General features: G+C 45.1%; 1 protein-coding gene across 5 annotated transcripts in view; it reads left to right on the top strand.

The window, feature by feature from the left end:
* The window catches only part of Polr1A (RNA polymerase I subunit RpI1), a 610,310-nt gene that overhangs the window by 404,586 nt on the left and 189,022 nt on the right, over nucleotides 1-16,702 (top strand). For all 5 annotated transcript variants that reach the window (XM_075882913.1, XM_075882912.1, XM_037432148.2 and 2 more), the window contains one exon: nucleotides 13,175-13,224. In XM_075882913.1, coding sequence (XP_075739028.1) covers nucleotides 13,175-13,224 — 50 coding nt within the window. The remainder of the gene's footprint in view (nucleotides 1-13,174; nucleotides 13,225-16,702) is intronic.

Here is a 16,702-nt window from a genome sequence, read left to right as displayed (position 1 = left end):
CCCCTGCGGGACGCCTGATTGCTCTGGCAGGAGGTTAGAATGGTGGTTTTTAAATGCTACAAACTGACGGCAATTGTTCAGGTATGCTGAAATTCAATTAACCAGCTGGGAATTTCTAAGCAGACAATGTAATTTAAATAATAATTTGCTGTGTGATACTCTGTGAAAGCTTTCGAGAAGTTCATGAAAACTGTATAAATTAGTTTAGTATTGTTTACTGTCATGGAAGAATCATGAATGCTAGCTACTAGTTGTGTACAAGTTGAGTACCCTTTCCAAAATTTGTGCTGGCATTCTGTCAAGGTATGCGCTGGCTGCGCGTGCACCTTCAAAACGCCGTGGCTGTCATTCACGATCGCAGGGCTAGTGACGACGAGCGGGAGTTCTGGAAGAACGATTCTGCCATGGTCCACACTTGCATCAAACCCACTGGCAGTATGCTTGTGCGAATAGTGAATTTTAGGTTTGAGCGAATAGTGCTTTTGGTCAAATAATTGCAAATGGAATTTGAATAGTATATATATCATATACAAGGAAAAATGGACATATTCGTCATGACCTAAGTAACCTGCACAATATTTTTTCAATTGAAGTAAGGCCTCTATTCTAATGCTTTTTTTTTTTTTCGTTCAAAGGAAGTCAAAACAACTTGGAGTAATAGCAGGATCTTACTTTGAGTACAATGCGAGCGATAACCTGTGAAGTTCGTTACATTTAAAAATTTATTGTACTCATAGCATATCAGCTGTCATAACAAACTTTTAAGCTTAAAAAATATTGAATGTATTTGAGGGTAATATATTCATCTAAAGAAGCCCTGCAACACTTCTTCAAGTAGCCACTGAATGGATTCGCTAAAGCTTAGGGCCTCACAAATTCATTACTGCAAAAATTTTTAGAATCCGCTCAGTACGAGTAGAGTTTTCAATTTCAAAAATTTTTTAGAATTCAAGAACTTGTTTTATTGTTTTCTTGTACAAGAAACAAAAAGATGTTGGGGCTAAAGGCATATAGCCTGACATAGGATTCAACACTTTTGTACACAGTTCGTACAATGTGGATATTAGTATTAATCAACCTTGATTAAAAAAAGAAAAACATACTCACACACAAAACAAACAGCCTTCTCGGCATCTAGACCATCATAAAAAAAAAAGCAATAGGAAAAAAATTTTCATGTTACATTGAATTTGGCTTTGACTATACACATCTGGTACCTAACATAATTAGTAATTACTCAGGATAATTATTAGTCTAGAACACTAGAGATAAGGGATGCATAACATTTTTGTTGTTAATACAACAAAATTAGTATAATATTCTATCTCTTGCCTATCACCATTGCTTACATCAGTATTTTTTCATGATTCATCAAACCGTATGTTCTCCTGCATTAGCACTTCCTTAACTTGCACCTTCAATGATTTTTTGTACAATGAAAATTAAGCATATGTTCCAATTTGTTTAAAGGGGGACGTGGGCTCTAAGAAATTTTTTTTATTTGTGGCTTAATATCAACCTAACATCACTGTTATTCATGTTGAATTCAAATCTGTCACTTGTTTCTTAACAGTCCAAGTGGTTCAGGAAATATTAAGGTATGAATTTCAATTGATTGCCTACCTATCTCTTTAGGGACTTCTTCACAGTTTCACCATGGAAAAACAAAAAAGTAAATACATACCCTCAGTTCTGAAGAGTTGCTGTAGGGTGTGAAGCTATTTTTTTTTCTTTTGATGACATTTTATAGGCAAAAAAATGAAGAAACACTTATGATGCACATTTTACTCTAATTTCCTCTGATAATTACCTTTAACTACCATTGTCAAAGTGGTTCTAAAGAAATGAAAATAGCATCACCCCCTGGATCATTTCAAGTCGAATAGAATGATACCAACTTTGTCACTCTCACTCAAATATAAGATAGGAAAACGCCCCGTAAGGCTGAGTGAAATGTGCAAAAACAATGAATTGGGAAAAACGTATTTGAAGTTTCCAGCAACTGTAACTTTTCCTAAAGCGAAGCTACATCATTATTACTGACACCGTATTGTAGCTCTATGTTTTACGATAATGGCCATGCTAAATGTATGACTGTACCCTTCCACGATACTGGCCACAACTTGCTCCAAAACTGTAAAATAGTCATCGGCACAGCAGGAGAACTTTTTTTTACTTTGTGGTCGGTCCACTGAGTTTCAAGTGAAAGGAATGCACAAAAATCGAATAATCATGTTACTCTAGCATATGCAACACACCTACACAATGTTCAGGTTGTAAACAAGCGATATTTTACAAGATTGTCACTGTTTGCAATGATGAGAGTTCTACAGTCCAACAGGGCCTTTGCCCCCTCGCAGATGCTATAGATGGCCTTCATGGCATGCAAATTCACTTCGAATGACCTCATTTTTGTGTCGGTCTCGTCAGCTAAACCGCTCTTCGTGAAAGTCACAACTGCTGCACGTGATGACAAGCTTCGAACACAGCCCGTACTCTGTCTTGGCATTCGAGAAAGTCGCGCTTTTTTCACCGCACTCGGGGCAAGCGACAAGCTGATATAGTGAGTCTATCACCGCCAGGTCAACAATGCCAAATTCTGTCCCGTTTTTCTTGCCGTCATCCTCCAGATCAACATCTAGAAGCTTGAACTTGCGTTCCGTCATGCACTGTGATGCGAGGGATGCCTTCAAGCTTGCTGCGTTCTTGGCGCACTCTGCAGACTTGTCCATAGAATAAAACGTCATGTCATTGCGGTCCTGTATGTTGCTAGAAGTGCCGTATGATCCGACGACATGATAATCCGAAGAGGTGCTGCAGCTGGGCTTCGGAGAGTGCACCGTTTCAGGCACAACAGGTGCCCGTGCCTGAGCGCCGTTGTCGGAGTGCACCGCTTCGGCCCCGTCGGGCGAACTCAGCCACACGTCGGCTTTTTTTTGCCGTGCATTCCACGGGCGCCTTCATTTCTTGCCGTACGCTCGGCGCGTTTTCTTCTTTAGATGAGCGTCTCCAATCATACCAGCAAAAAACAGAGTTGTTGCGTGGGTCGCGTAACACGAGTGGGAAGCAGATGAGCTTGCACGTGACAGGAGCTGGCGGCTGACAAATAACACACGAGGAAAAAAAAAAAAAAACACAGACAGCCTTGGCCACATCAGCCAATGGGAACCGAAAGACCAGGGGCTCGCCTGGCACGTGCGCACTCCTGCCAATGAGCGGTTGGGAAGGGGGCTTCGAAAAAAGGGCAGAGTGAGCCGTTCTACGCATGCGACACCATTTGGAAGGGTGACAAAATGCGCACAAAGAGATCAGCTTCAAAATGTGCTCAAGTTGGCGGCGATCAGCCAACTGGTTTGCCGCCGGGGGTGCGCGCACGAAGTTTGAACAAATTTTATTTTTCACGAGGTATTTCACTCATCGAATTCACCATTCACAATTTGAGAGCACGTGCGTACAGATATCAAATTTCAAAAATTGTGATTTTTTCAAAATCGACTTTTCGGACAATTTTCACTATTTTAGGACCCGTGGTTGTTTGATAGGTAAACGTTAGTTTACCCTAATTTGTTCCTGTTCCCTATAGATCGTAAGCTTTGGCCGTTGGGATAAGTGTGTTGTTTAGCTCTTTCGTTGTGCTCATACAGTTTTTTGTTGTATATGTTGTGTAACATATTAATGAGAAGGCTTGATCAGCACAAATCATATTATATCTTTCATTATATCTGTCCTCAAGCTTGCATAATTTCCTTGATGATTGGAGCACATGCAGAGAATTCTGTTCTGCAGAAGTACAAGTTTGTTGTAGTTAGTTTTAGTAGTTGTTCCTCACACGAGAGCTCTATACCAAAGCTTCGGATGAAAAAGGCAATTGTATAGCTGTTGTATTAATTATAGAGGAATCAGTTTACAAATTCTGTGCATAATGCAAATAATTTTTGATAAGTTTGTACACAGTTGGCTAATATGTGCGTTCCAGCTTAACTCTTCATTTAAATGTCACTCTAACAAACTTCTGGTTTTTTACTTGCTGCAGTTTCATTCCTGCATAAGTGATGGTAATTTCCTTATTGATGGGGGTATTGCATAATCTAAATATAATGCATTTTGTTTTTTTCAACGTTGCAAAGATTTCGCGCAAGCTGCAATTGCATTCTCTCTTCTCGTATTGGAAAGCACTGGAAATTAACCACGGAAGGATGGCATGGGGAAAGAAAAAACATCACACTTGCCTCGTGACCCTTGAGCACTTTCTTTTTTTTTTCTTTTTGTCTTCAAATATAGGGCTTTCCAGTGGGATTGTGCATGTACGCGTGGACGAGCGCCGCCTCTGGCGGCAGCCCCTGTAACGACCGAGTGAACCATGCTCAAATCAGCCAATGGCTGATACAGTGGCTGTGATGAGTCGTTTTTGAGCTTGTGGTGTTATTTTCCCAGAGAAGAGAGCAATTTTCAGCTGTCTTTGAGAATTACAGGCCACGTGCTGCCGCTATAATATTTGGCTCGCGTGTTCTCGGTAGCCTCGACCACTGATAGGCAGCGTTTTCTGACCATGCTCAAAAAGTGTTGCAGGGCCCTTCTAAGTTTAATAGAACTTCGTGGCAGAGCGGATTTTCTGTGGTTGGTTGCTTTCGCGGCTTTGCTCTCCAACACTGGAGTTAAACCACCTTTACAGGCGGTAACATGCAGACTAATATACACCTGTTTGTTCATTGTGAATACTTTGAAACTTTAAGTAATTTAAGTTCTAATCGAAGCGAATTTGAGTACCCTACTATTCGTTTGAATATTCACACAAGCCTAATTGGAAGCATCATGGTGCATCGGTAGGGGTGAAACAGCTGCACCGTTTGCGCCGTTGTGCTCCAAACTTGCTTACCTGCGCTATCGTGCGCAAAACCACTCCTGCTGTGCCAAACTTTCCTATCAGCACCATACTGCACCACAGCACCCAAATTTAGCTGCGAAGTGCGAAAGCTGTCAAGCCCGGTGCCCAGCAATGTGACTGGAACATTGTCTTTTTGGTTTCAGCGAAACTGTTATAGTTTCAGTTTCGTCTAGGCTGTGATTGCTCCAGGAACAGGCGTGAACTTTGATCTTAAGGGCATGGTCGCGATGAATATGCGCGGGCGATCACGGCAGGCATCAGCGTGCATGGCTTGTGAACCTTCTATGCGCTGTGCTTTCAAGGCGAAGAGGCTGCAAGAAGAGCATCTCTCCCTGGCACGGCTGTATTCTTTTACACCAGCGTTTTGCAGAGTTACGCGATGTTAGATCTGAAAGAGTTGGCTGCCAGCCTTATAATTTGTTGGTATTGCATTCATCGCTTTGTCATTCCAGTGAAACTGTTCTTTTTTAGAACTTGATGACAGCGTTCAAAAAAGAAATAAAGGATGGCAGTAACAATGCTCCAAAGAAGGGGGTGGTGTCTTGTTCCTGAAACAGCCTAGCAAAGACAGGTGAACATGACTGCTCGTCGATCGTATGCTTGTATTCTCATTCATTTGGCCGCAGTGCTTCGCACTTATCGTCTCTGCGATTGACGCTCGCGCGTTCAGGTAAAAAAAAAGAATTATACGATCTCCCGCTAAAGGGAACCATGTGTAGATGCGAAGCAGCGGGCACCATTGCTTACACTGGCGCCAGCATTGATGCCGGCACTCATTGCAGTGTTGCGCAGGAGAGAAACCTGGTGAGGCGCAAAGCACGCAGTGATATATAAGCGTTTCCTAAGTAGGAAACTGGCACATGCCAATCGCAGCTTATGGGCAATGAGAGACACAAGGCTCCGGCTGGACACAGTGATCCACAGTCTGCTTTTGGTTAACAATACAGTCAGTCAGTCAAGAACTTTATTAAATGGTCTTGAGGAGTTTGAGCTACCAGGGTGTTCACGAGGGACATTCTAGCAGCCGCTACTGTAGGCGACGCCCGAGTCGGGGCGGGAACGTGGTGGCGTTCCGCCAGTTTTTAGGCCCTCTGGGCTGCCTTTTGTTGGTTGCTTTTAAGTGCCTCCTCCCAGTCGGACTCACTGGCGAGAGGTCCTCGACTAACGCGGGACATTGTCAGAGCATGTGTTCGAGTGAACAGTACACTTCTGTGTATTGTGAATCCATGTCTGAGTTTGATTAGCTGAGTCGGCCCTGTGATGGGTACAATCTCGTTTGTAGCATGCGAAAAGCTATCTCTTGCACGCATTCGAGCTTTGCATGTGTCAAAGGGTATTGGCTTCTATGGTTTTGGTAGTAGGAGGTAATTTCGTGAAAGGTAAGTAAAAGATTATTAAACTGTACGTCTGGGCCCAGCTCTTCGGTGGCTGATTGATTGTCGTGGCAGTTCAGTTCTCGTGCTCGATCATGAGCCATTTCATTGGGGTTGGGTTGCTGCGGGTGGACCTTTTCGCCCATGTGGCCAGAAAACCAAGAAAGGTAGTGCAAGCCCATGCATTTGCATGTTTGTAGAATGTAGGCTGCTTCTCTAGCGATGTTGCCGCTTTCGTAAGCCCGAATGGCGGCGCGAGAGTCTGTGAAGACATGGGTGTGTGAGGGGTCGACCATCGCTAAAGCTGTAGCAACCCGCTCGGCTCTGGTGCTCGTTGCTAGCCTAACCGAGGCGGTTGAGCGTAGGGCTCCGTTGGCATCTACTACCGCTAGTGCGAAGGTGGAGGAGTTATTGTATTGCGCCGCTACGATGAAGACGGTAGAGTTGAGATTCGCAGCAGTACGGTTGAAGATCGCGTGAGCGCGGGCCAGGCATCTCCCTTTGTTGTGTTGCGGGTGAACATTTCGTGGAAATGGGTTTACCATGATTTCGTGGGCGGACAGCTCTGTGGAAGGTTACTGCGCATTCAAGGTAGGGATGTGGGGACATGCCAGCCTCGCTTAGAAGTTGGCGGCCTGCCTTGAAGGAGGAGTGGCGGATCACTTGGACCGTTGTATGGGCCTCGATCGCTTCATCGATGTTGTGCATGCCTAGTTAGTCGAGTCCCGTGTACTCGTGTTTTGAAATAAACCAAGGACTTGTTTAATGCTTTTGTGCATAAGCGTGTTTAGTTTTATCTTTTCCACCTTCGTTCTGTTGAGGGCAAAGGCGATGCAATTAATGTGGCTCATCAGGAACCCGTGGTATATGCGCAGAAGGTTGGCCTCTCCAAGGCCTCGTCTGTGACCCGAGACTCACTGAATCAGTCTGGGCATGTTTTCTGTTTTTGCTGTGATGTGTGTTATTGTTCGTGCATGGCAGCCAGTAGCCTCGATTAGGACGCCGAGATTGTGTATGGAGTCTACGCGGGGTATTTGTTGCCAGTCTTTGGTGTGTAGTTAATAAAAGGGCATTAAATTGGGTAGTTAATATTACGGCAATAAATTATGAATGCCTTGGCGAGATGGCCGGTATAGTAGCAACTCTGATTTCGTGGGCGACAGTCGCAGCCCAGTGTTTTTAAGGTAGGCTTCTGTGGTATCGAGAGCGGTTTGAAGGGCCTGCTCTTAACTCGGCCAAGCAGCCTCCCGTGCACCAGATGGTGATGTCATCTGTGTATATAGCATGGTTTATGCTAGGGATATCGCGGAGTTGGTCAGACAGTCCCTTCAGGAGTGGAGAAATGACTGCCCCTTGTGGTGTCCCCTTGGAACCTAATGTATAAGTGTCAGATATAAGTTGCGATATTTGAATCTTGGCCTTTCAGTCTTGTAGGAAAGAATGAATGTATGCCTGGAATCTTTTGCTGAGACCAAGGCTGGCAATAGATTTCAGTATAAAGCGGTGGGAGACACTGTCGAATGCTTTAGTGAGCTTTTAAGGCGAGGATGTCACGAACATCTTTCATTTTTTAATTGAACATCTGTTTATTCAGTAGTAGCATGAGGTCTTGTGTTGATAAGTGCAAATGGAATCCGATCATGTTGAATGGAAAGAGTTATTGATCCTCTATGTAACGCGATACTCGATTTAAGATGGCATATTCAGGTGCTTTTCTTATGCATGATGTTAGGGAGATAGGGCGTAGATTGTCAAAGTTTAGTGGTTTACCTGGCTTTGAGAGAAAAATTACCGTGGCCGTGCGCCACTGTTCAGGTACCTGGCCGGTTTCCCACATGTGGTTAATGGCTTTTGTGAGTAGTGTGATGGCTTGGTCATCTGAATTCCGCAATAGGCAGTTGGTTACCTTGTCAGGACCGGGGATTGATCGACTGTTCAGGTTGTGTAATGCTTCCCGAACTTTAGACTCCGTGAAGTGGTCGTGGAGTTCGGGTATTATTTCGCATTCTATCTGTGGGTAGTCGGCGGGTTGTGCAGTCTTTAGGGGGAGGTGTCGTTTGGCGATTTCTTCAAGAAAGAATGATTCCGTTCCTCCCGTCTTTTTGTGCGAGAGTAGGAGACTGTCTATGGCATGGCTCTGGTGTTTTTTGTTTGGCGGTCACCAAGCATGTACTTTAAGAGCTCCCATTATCCCCAGTTCTCATGCGGCCGTCGACCGCCGAGCAGAGTTCATGCCATTGGAGTCGTGTGAGCTCTGTGCAATATTTTGGGATGTCTTGGTTCAGTGCTGATACGCGTTTTTGTAAGCCTCTTTTTAGTCGTGTTTTCCAGCGCATGAGTATTGTCGTTCTTGCCTTGAGCAAATGTGCGAGGTGTGGGTCCATTCTCGGGACCTCTAGTTCTGTTTGTTTGGTTTTAGTTGTTTTGGCTATGTCTTTCTGAATTGAGGTGAGTAGTTCAGTGAATGTGTTGTATTCCTTTGTGTTGTTTTTGCGGAGGGTGCGGAAGGCATCCCAGTCCATTAGTGTGAATGTACGTGGTAGTGGGGATGATGCGTTGGGTAGTTTGGTACGTATGATGAAGTGATCGCTGCCCAAGTTCTCTTGCGTATTGGTCTAGGTGTGGCCTGTGACGTTACGGGTAAATGCCAAGTCCAGCATAGTGTCGCGTTATACCGATGTGCTGAGTCTTGTAGAGAATCGGTGATCTGTTATGAGTGTGAGAGACAGGTCAGGCATTGCTTGCGTGAGGTTAGTGCCTTTGCTGTTGCCTGGGGGTAACCACATGACAAGTGTGGGGCATTGAAGTCACCTGCTATAACAAACGGAGAGAGTTTCGCGTGAGAGTTGTGGCTCTAGCTAAGAACGCATGGAAAGACTGTCTATAGTCTGAAGGGGAGCTGTAAACGTTAAGGATAAAAATGCTTTGTTTTAGAAAACGGTTTGGCACAAGTTCAATAAGTATCGTCTCTAGGCAACTGCGGGTGGGTAACACTTCATGAGCTTTGTGAGCGAATCTCTTACTGATGAGTGTGGCTATACTTCTCTTGGTCTTCCCTCGTTGTGAGATGAGCTGGTAACCCGATAGTGTGAGCGTCTAACAAAGGGTCTCCTGTAGTGATATTACGTGAGGCTTCTTGGGTTGCGCTTTGATGTACTGCAGCTGTGGGGTTTTGCGGTTCGCGAAGCTAGCACAATCCACTGGCAAATTTCTAACGTGTTTTGGGTTCTGGAAGCCATGATGATTACATTGGATTTGTTTGCTCAAACAGCTATGCCGTTGGATCCATAGAAAGTACTTGTCTGAGTTTGGTTTTAGTTTTTATGGTGGCTTTTTGATCTAGTGCTTCTACCCGGCATGACAGGGTGTCAATATTATCGTGGTTTTCTCGCGTAAGACGTAAGATTTCGTTTAGAGTGTCTTCTGGTGAGTCACTCTCAGCAATGCCCGTTAAGCAGAGTGGTGGGGCTCTGCGTTTAGGTTTGCTAACATCTATAGAGGCTGAGTGGGAGCTGTAGGGCCTGTGAGAGTTTGAATTTGTTGTCTTGCTTCATTTAGTTGCATGGTGAGCTGTTGTATTGTTGCACAAACGCCTGCTAGTTCTTGTAGCATTGTGACTATCTCGCTTTCGTGCTCTGGCAATGAGGCCCGCGTTACCTGTTTGATTGGTGGCGTGCTCCGTTGTGGTTGTTGCTTCCCTTGGACTCGATCCGCCTATGTCAGCTCAGCCTGGCAAGGTGGGGAGCGTCTCCTGAGTGGGAGTGGCTGCGCTGGGCGCTGCGACGTCTCGCTGCCGGTGTGAGGGAGCAGCTTTGCCTGGATGTCGCGAAGGTGCTCGAGGTGGCGCTGGAGTCGCGGGAGCTGGCTCCACTCATTCCTCGGGAGTGACTGCGACCATGTTGACGGCGTCGTCGTTGGCGTACGATGTACGGAACTTGAAGTTTACGTTTGCAGTCCATGTGGGCGGTGGGGTGCGGTCCGCCGCAGAGGGTGCAGTGGGGCTTACATTGGTAGTTCTCGGGTGGGGTATTGAGTCCGCACTTCGGGCACCACGTTGTGTTAGGATTAGGGCAGACGTCTGTGCTGTGGTCAAAGCTACTGCAGTTGTGACAAACTTCCGTGTGTCTGCGGAAAAGTGTGCACCGAACTATTCTTGCACAGTAATTGGGAACCACAGTAATCGGGAACTTGCATTCCTTGGAACAGGATTGTGACGGCTGTGGTGTTTTTGATGCGTTTCACTTCTAGAGCACTGGGGTTGGGCTTTGTGACGATCAGTTCCCGGAGCTGGATGTCGTTAAGGTCGGGGTCGATGCCTCGGATGACGCCTTTGGAGGTGTCATCGGGTGGAGCCGGATATACAGCAACTCGGCACAGGGTGTCTCGCAGACGGAGTTGCTGTGTCGTGGTATAGGCTCGTGCGTTTCGTTCACTAGGGGTACACACGACGAAAATGTTCTGAATTACATTTGGGCATATGGAGTCTTTCATGAGGTCTCGAGGAGCCAAAGCGACTGCCATTGACAGAGCTTGCTCAATCTGCGCCGGTGTAACTTTAGCCACGTTGAGGCCATCTCGGGGCCTTACAATTATGCGATAAATGTCCCTCGGTAGTTGAGGGAGCCTCCATGTAGCGACGAGGCGTTGATATGCGCTCCTCGGTCCGGTGTTGCGGCCGCCGTCCCTACGTCGTCCATGCATACTTGTTGATTTTGTGTCTTGGGATTTGCTTTTGTTTGGTTTATGGTTGTACACCGTAATCCAGTCTGGGCCATCCGCTTCTTCAGGCGATATTGCTACGGCTTGCATGATTTCCATTATGAACTTGTGGGTTAGGGCAGGCCTAGCCACCTTAACATGCACGCTGCAAATTTTTATTGTTCAGCAATGCACAGGAGAAATCTCCCACTGGTACTACCTTGGAAGTCAAGATCCAGTGCTTGTATATACAAGGTAGCCAGTGAACGGTCATGCAGTGCGAGCAGTAGGTTTTCTCAATCAAGAAACCGTCTATCCGTCGCTGCCTGTGTCGGCATTGCGAGGCAAGAAAAAGGGTGAGAGGGGGAGGGGATGCACAGTAGTGGTGCATGGACGCCACCAGATCAAGCTCGCTCATAATATGCTTTGCATCTGAAAAATAAGCGGTTGTATTTAACTAAAAAGTTACAGCTGTACCGTAATGGTGAAGCAATAAATGCACTAGCAGCAAATTGTAGAGCTATTCAAAGTGAGGCTGGCAGTTAACTGTTTTGGATCCTGGCAGCTGAGCTAGCGTGCGCGCCAGCGATCGCGATCACGCCCTCAGAAGCAAAGCTCATAGTTGTTGCTCTGGCAGTTCCCTCGTCCTCTCCCCCTTTCTTTTCTTTCTCTCTATGCTTTCAGGTTCGACTACAGGTCTCCGGGATAGGGGGGTGTATCGGATGTTATTGCACGCGCCCTCCGAGCAGCGGAGATGGGCCGGATCGTTTTATCTCTGCTTCAACCGCATTCGTGGCCCTCACTTGCGCGCTTTTACCTGTGGATAGAACATACGATGTGCGAAGGTGTGTTATCAATTTTAAATTTATACGAGACATGAGGACAACGAAAAAAAAACATGTCTGGAGTGTCCATAAAATTTCTATCGCAATAATGAGGCTATTGAACAATTTAGCTGAGTGTTTATAAAATGTAGTATTGAACAAATGTTGCTTCACAAGTGCTTTGAACAGGGCCAAATCTGTTGTGAATGTTCATACTCCTCTATACATGCTCGAGAAGGCCATTCTGGCTTCTCCGAGCTTGCTCGAAAACATCTTTCTGGCTGTTCCAAACTTGCTACAAAAAGCACTTTTGCCTGCTCTGAAACCAATGTACTCTATTCCACCCCTGTATGGGCAATCAGTCGCCAAGCATCTCAATGGGAATACATTTACCGGAATGTGCATGTGGTGGTAAAAGGCATGTCTCCAATGAGAACACGGGTGTTGTTATGTGGCTACACACTCTGGATGACATGAACTAACGAGAAATGGCGGAATTTTGTGGCAATCTTAGACAAGTTTATTTTTCTTGTGTGGTTGTACTCGCAAAAACTTTGTTATAGCGGAAGTATCTAGTGAAAGTATTCATTATGGCCAGGCATTTTTCACATTGTTTTCTATGGATGGTTGACAAGGAATTGAAAATTATTCGTAGTGTCAGAAATTTTTTGTTCTAGTGGACTTTCTTACAGCAGGATTCGACTGTAACACTGACAGCTCATTGGCCCCTATTTTCACTAGACTTATGCTTTGTTATAATATCTATCCTATACCACTTGTGATTATGAACCGTAAACTCTGTTTTATATGCACTCACACCTTCATATGTCAAATTCCGATATAATGAAAACTAAGTTATATTGAAGTAAATTAAGAATAGTGTTGGGGATATACCTTTATAACGAACCTATTTTTTTGTAAGATGCAACTTTGTTATAATGAGATTTGAGTGTATGTGCTGATGGGCTAGTTGGTGAGCCAAGGTTCTCAAAGAAGCAGTGCACAGAAGTACACAAAACACGCACACATGAAAAGATGCCAACACGCATTGCTTGTGTTTGCGTCTTTTTTATGTGCAAGTCTTGTGTCCTTTTGTGTGCTGCTTCTTTGAAAACCATTTTATGTGAGTCTTATTTGGGATTTAGAGACAGAGCTTAGAAAATCTCAGCTTGACAAGAAGTGGACTAGTAGTTGTCGAGCAGGAAACTTGATGTTGGTAGGTGCTTGCGCCAGTTTGAGAAAGAAAACAAGCCTTAGTCATAAGTTAGGGAACTGTGATAGTGCTGTTTTTAGTGGTGGAAGTGTTGACTGCATTGTGTGCTGTTTGCTGTGCCGTAACTGTTGCGCTGTGTGTTCATGCTTTTTTTTTCTATTTGGTGATGTTACTTTTGCAGGTGCTCGAGGATGTGTCTGTCAAAGAGATGCTGCACGTCAAGGGACGGTTGTGAGTGATTTTCTTTGGTGTCATATTTTAATGAAAACAAACGTCAGCTGCTATCTCCCGCAGGACACCCACCAACTGTAGTAGGGATCCAATTTCACTCATACAATTGAAGCATGCTTGCTGTGAACAGTGTGTTCTCTAAAGGAAGGCATAAATAAATCAATGGATTGCATGTGCTCTCTTGATTGCCAGCTCTTAAGATTTTATAGCAAGATGGCTGAACTTGAGATGTTTTCAACAGTTGTATCAACATGTATGATTTTATGATTTTTATTAAGGTAGTTGATCACAGCAGTTATTTTGAAGAAATACGAATGCAAAGATATTTCAAAGCCGTATGTTATGAACCTGAATGCAAGAGAACCTGCTGCAATGTTATCTACTAGGATTGCTGTCGAATCTCGCTGTAACGAAGTCTGCTAAAATGAAATTTTTACAACAAACAATTTTTCGTCAGCCACCCATGAGAAAAAAAACTTACTCCATCTTCTGAAACGGAACCCTGATGGAATGCGAAGTAACGTTGCGCATGGGTGGCGTCACAGGTTGAACGGCGCTAATGCGGGTGCTGGGGTGAGGGCTGGAAGATTCGTTTGAAGTAATGGCTGGCGTAGGCCTTGTAGGTGACACGTACAGACATGTTTCAACCCATACGTTAGGCGTGCATCAGGTTTATTGCATGCGAACCGATGAGTCGACGGTGTAGCGAGCGGCAGCTGCGGGAGCCACGACGAGCGCGTGGCAGGCGAAGAAAGCATGACTTCAACGCGCAGCTGTGGCGTGACCTACTTGGAACGCGTTGCGGTGCGTTTGTACGGATGGACTAACTTACGTACAGCGTTAGACACGCAAGTCAAAGAGCTGCTTTGCATCTGAAATGTCTCGCCACAATGAATACTTTTGGATACTTCCGGTTGAATGAAGATTTTGCAAGTGCTTCCACTTGGAAAAAAAGGAACTTGTCTGGAGTGCTGCGAAATTTCACTAGTGATTTGACAAAATCTTGTTGACTTGTGACTTCCATAGCTGCGTGGCTGCGTCTCAACACCCGTGTCTTCTTCAGAGACGGGCTGTCTGCACCGCATGCGCATTCTGGTGAATCTTTGGTTGAATGACAACCATGGTGTTGTGATGCACATATGCGACCAGTGCTCAAGGATCTTCACAATGCTGCGCTTGTCATTCACGGTCGCAGGGCTAGTGACAACAAGGGGTAGTTTTCTTTTAAGCGCTGGATCTAAAACATGATGGGAGTTACTGGAGAACAATTCTACCACGGCTCGCACACGCATCAATACCATTGGCAGTATCATGGTGCACGGGCGATCTGTCACCGAGCATTTCAATCGCAATACCACAATATTGATAACTAGAAATACAAAATATGTATATTAAGCTCTAAATTAAAGCATTTCAGGCCTCAAAAATCGTTAGAAGCACTAACATAACGATTCGCTCGCAGTATTTGAAGAACAAGGGGTGAAGTGCAAGTTATCTCACATTATTTCGCATGAAAATAGTCTGTAAACTTGTCTTGCTTCTTAGGCGTCGTCAAGTTGTAGTCGTCCTCAATATCACTGAAGGTTTTCAAATAAGCGAATTCAGCTCCTTCTGTCACAGCAATGTTGATTGACCCAGAACGCCTATGCAAGCTTTGCAGTGCAGTAAAAAAATGGTTAGCGGTGGCAGTGAAGACGCTGGCATATTCATAATCACACGGGTACACTTTTGCGGCACCAGCAATGGCAGCCGTGATCTCGGCATCGATGCAGTCGGAAACAGCTATGTCTTCTGCACCAATAAAGTTGCTCACTGTCTGAGAAGGCGCCAGGAAATGCTGATTTGTCGCAGAATTTACTGAGGCATTGTACGCTGTTGTCAGTGGTCATGACGTACCCGAAGTATTCACATGGCCCGCAAGGAAAGTTCACGACGGGGCTTTACTTGACGTCGATGTAAACGCCAATCATAATTGCTATTGCTATGTGCGGGTCAAAGTTCTGTTCAACTCCTGAATGAGGATTTATCAGGAACGAGGCGAAAAGTACACGTCCACAAGGCGCAAAAGACAACGCCGTGTACCCATCGTCGACATGTTCGAGATATCGATGCCACTTGTGACTTAGTAGCTGGCAGTCACTGCTTTCAGCTGCGAGGGTGCGTTTTAAAACTGAAAGTCTTAAAGATACGTTGCGAGGTTGCACATCTCGAAGGCCATGCTTCTCAGGCTCGCGTGCCATTGTGTGCCAACAAATAAGAAAAGTGTTATGCAATGAGGCTCGGGGAGCGGTCTTTGTGAGAGGTGTGGGAGAATCGCCGGTGAGGGCAGCAAGAAAGAAGATACAATTACACTGCACACAAACATATATTTCAACACACAAACATAGAAGCTAGCCAGATACATGATGCACTGCATAAGGTGGAAGCCCAAAATGTCTCTACAAAAGAGTTCAAAACATAGAACGCTCACAGTTTATAAGGGGTGAAGCGGTCGTGGCGTTGTCCATCACAGACCCGTCGCACACACTGGCACACTGACAAAACGAGCACTTTAGAACACCTTTATCAGGTGAAGGTTTGTTCACTATAGTTGGCAGCCTTCTTTGGTATAACTACCGAAATACTGTGAATTAAAGCCTACTCCTCAAACCTTCATTTCTTGACAATGGCGTCCGTGACTGAGACTTTCTCAGTTTATTAAACTCACCAAGGTCAGAGCAGTGCAGTCAGAGAGCATTGCTGAGGGCTTCACGCAAGATGGACATAATATTACTGATCGGAGCAGGCGAAAAACGTGGCTTACAAGGGACCCAACATAAAAAATGGGCAGAAACACAGCCAGAGAGAGCACATCAATTTCGATGCAACATACTTATTGCAGAATGTCAAGAGGTAGAAACCGCTTTACGGAGGCTCGAGCTGGAGCGCGAAGCTTGTGATGCTGCAATACGCAGAAAAGAGTTTGAGCCCATCAGTTTTCATTAACACCTGCTTGTCGAAGAGCCACACTTATACAATAAGGTGATAAGCAGTGATCTTGATACTGAATCTATGTCTAGGATTAGAGAGTGATGTGAAGTGCGTACTGCAACCGACTGCTCCCAGCATGTAGAATTTAACCAAGACATTACATGTCAGCCATTGCTCGTGAAGGAGCAGATAACATCTTTTGAAACCTTTCCTCATGAGAAAGAAGCTGCTGAAAGTTTACTTACTGATGACGGTGGTTACTACAGTGAGGCAAGTAAACTACAAGCTGTCACATGCATAGCAGATGTCATGAACTCAAATGACACCCTTTAAGTGTTGAGATAGGCACAAGTGTTTCTTGATTTCAGCAGAAAACGAGCTCAAAATTAGAGAAAAGCGCCGACCTCCCTTTAAAGACGCAGTCTGGAAAGCCAGCTAGGCCGAGGAGCTTTGCATGTGCCACTCGCATTTGGCACCAAACATTGCTACACCACTCAATATTTGCTCA

Source organism: Rhipicephalus microplus, unplaced genomic scaffold (genome assembly GCF_043290135.1).
Source record: "Rhipicephalus microplus isolate Deutch F79 unplaced genomic scaffold, USDA_Rmic scaffold_14, whole genome shotgun sequence".
Lineage (NCBI taxonomy): Eukaryota > Metazoa > Arthropoda > Arachnida > Ixodida > Ixodidae > Rhipicephalus > Rhipicephalus microplus.
Note: the sequence above shows the minus strand (reverse complement) of the source record. Positions and strands in the feature narration are given on the sequence as shown.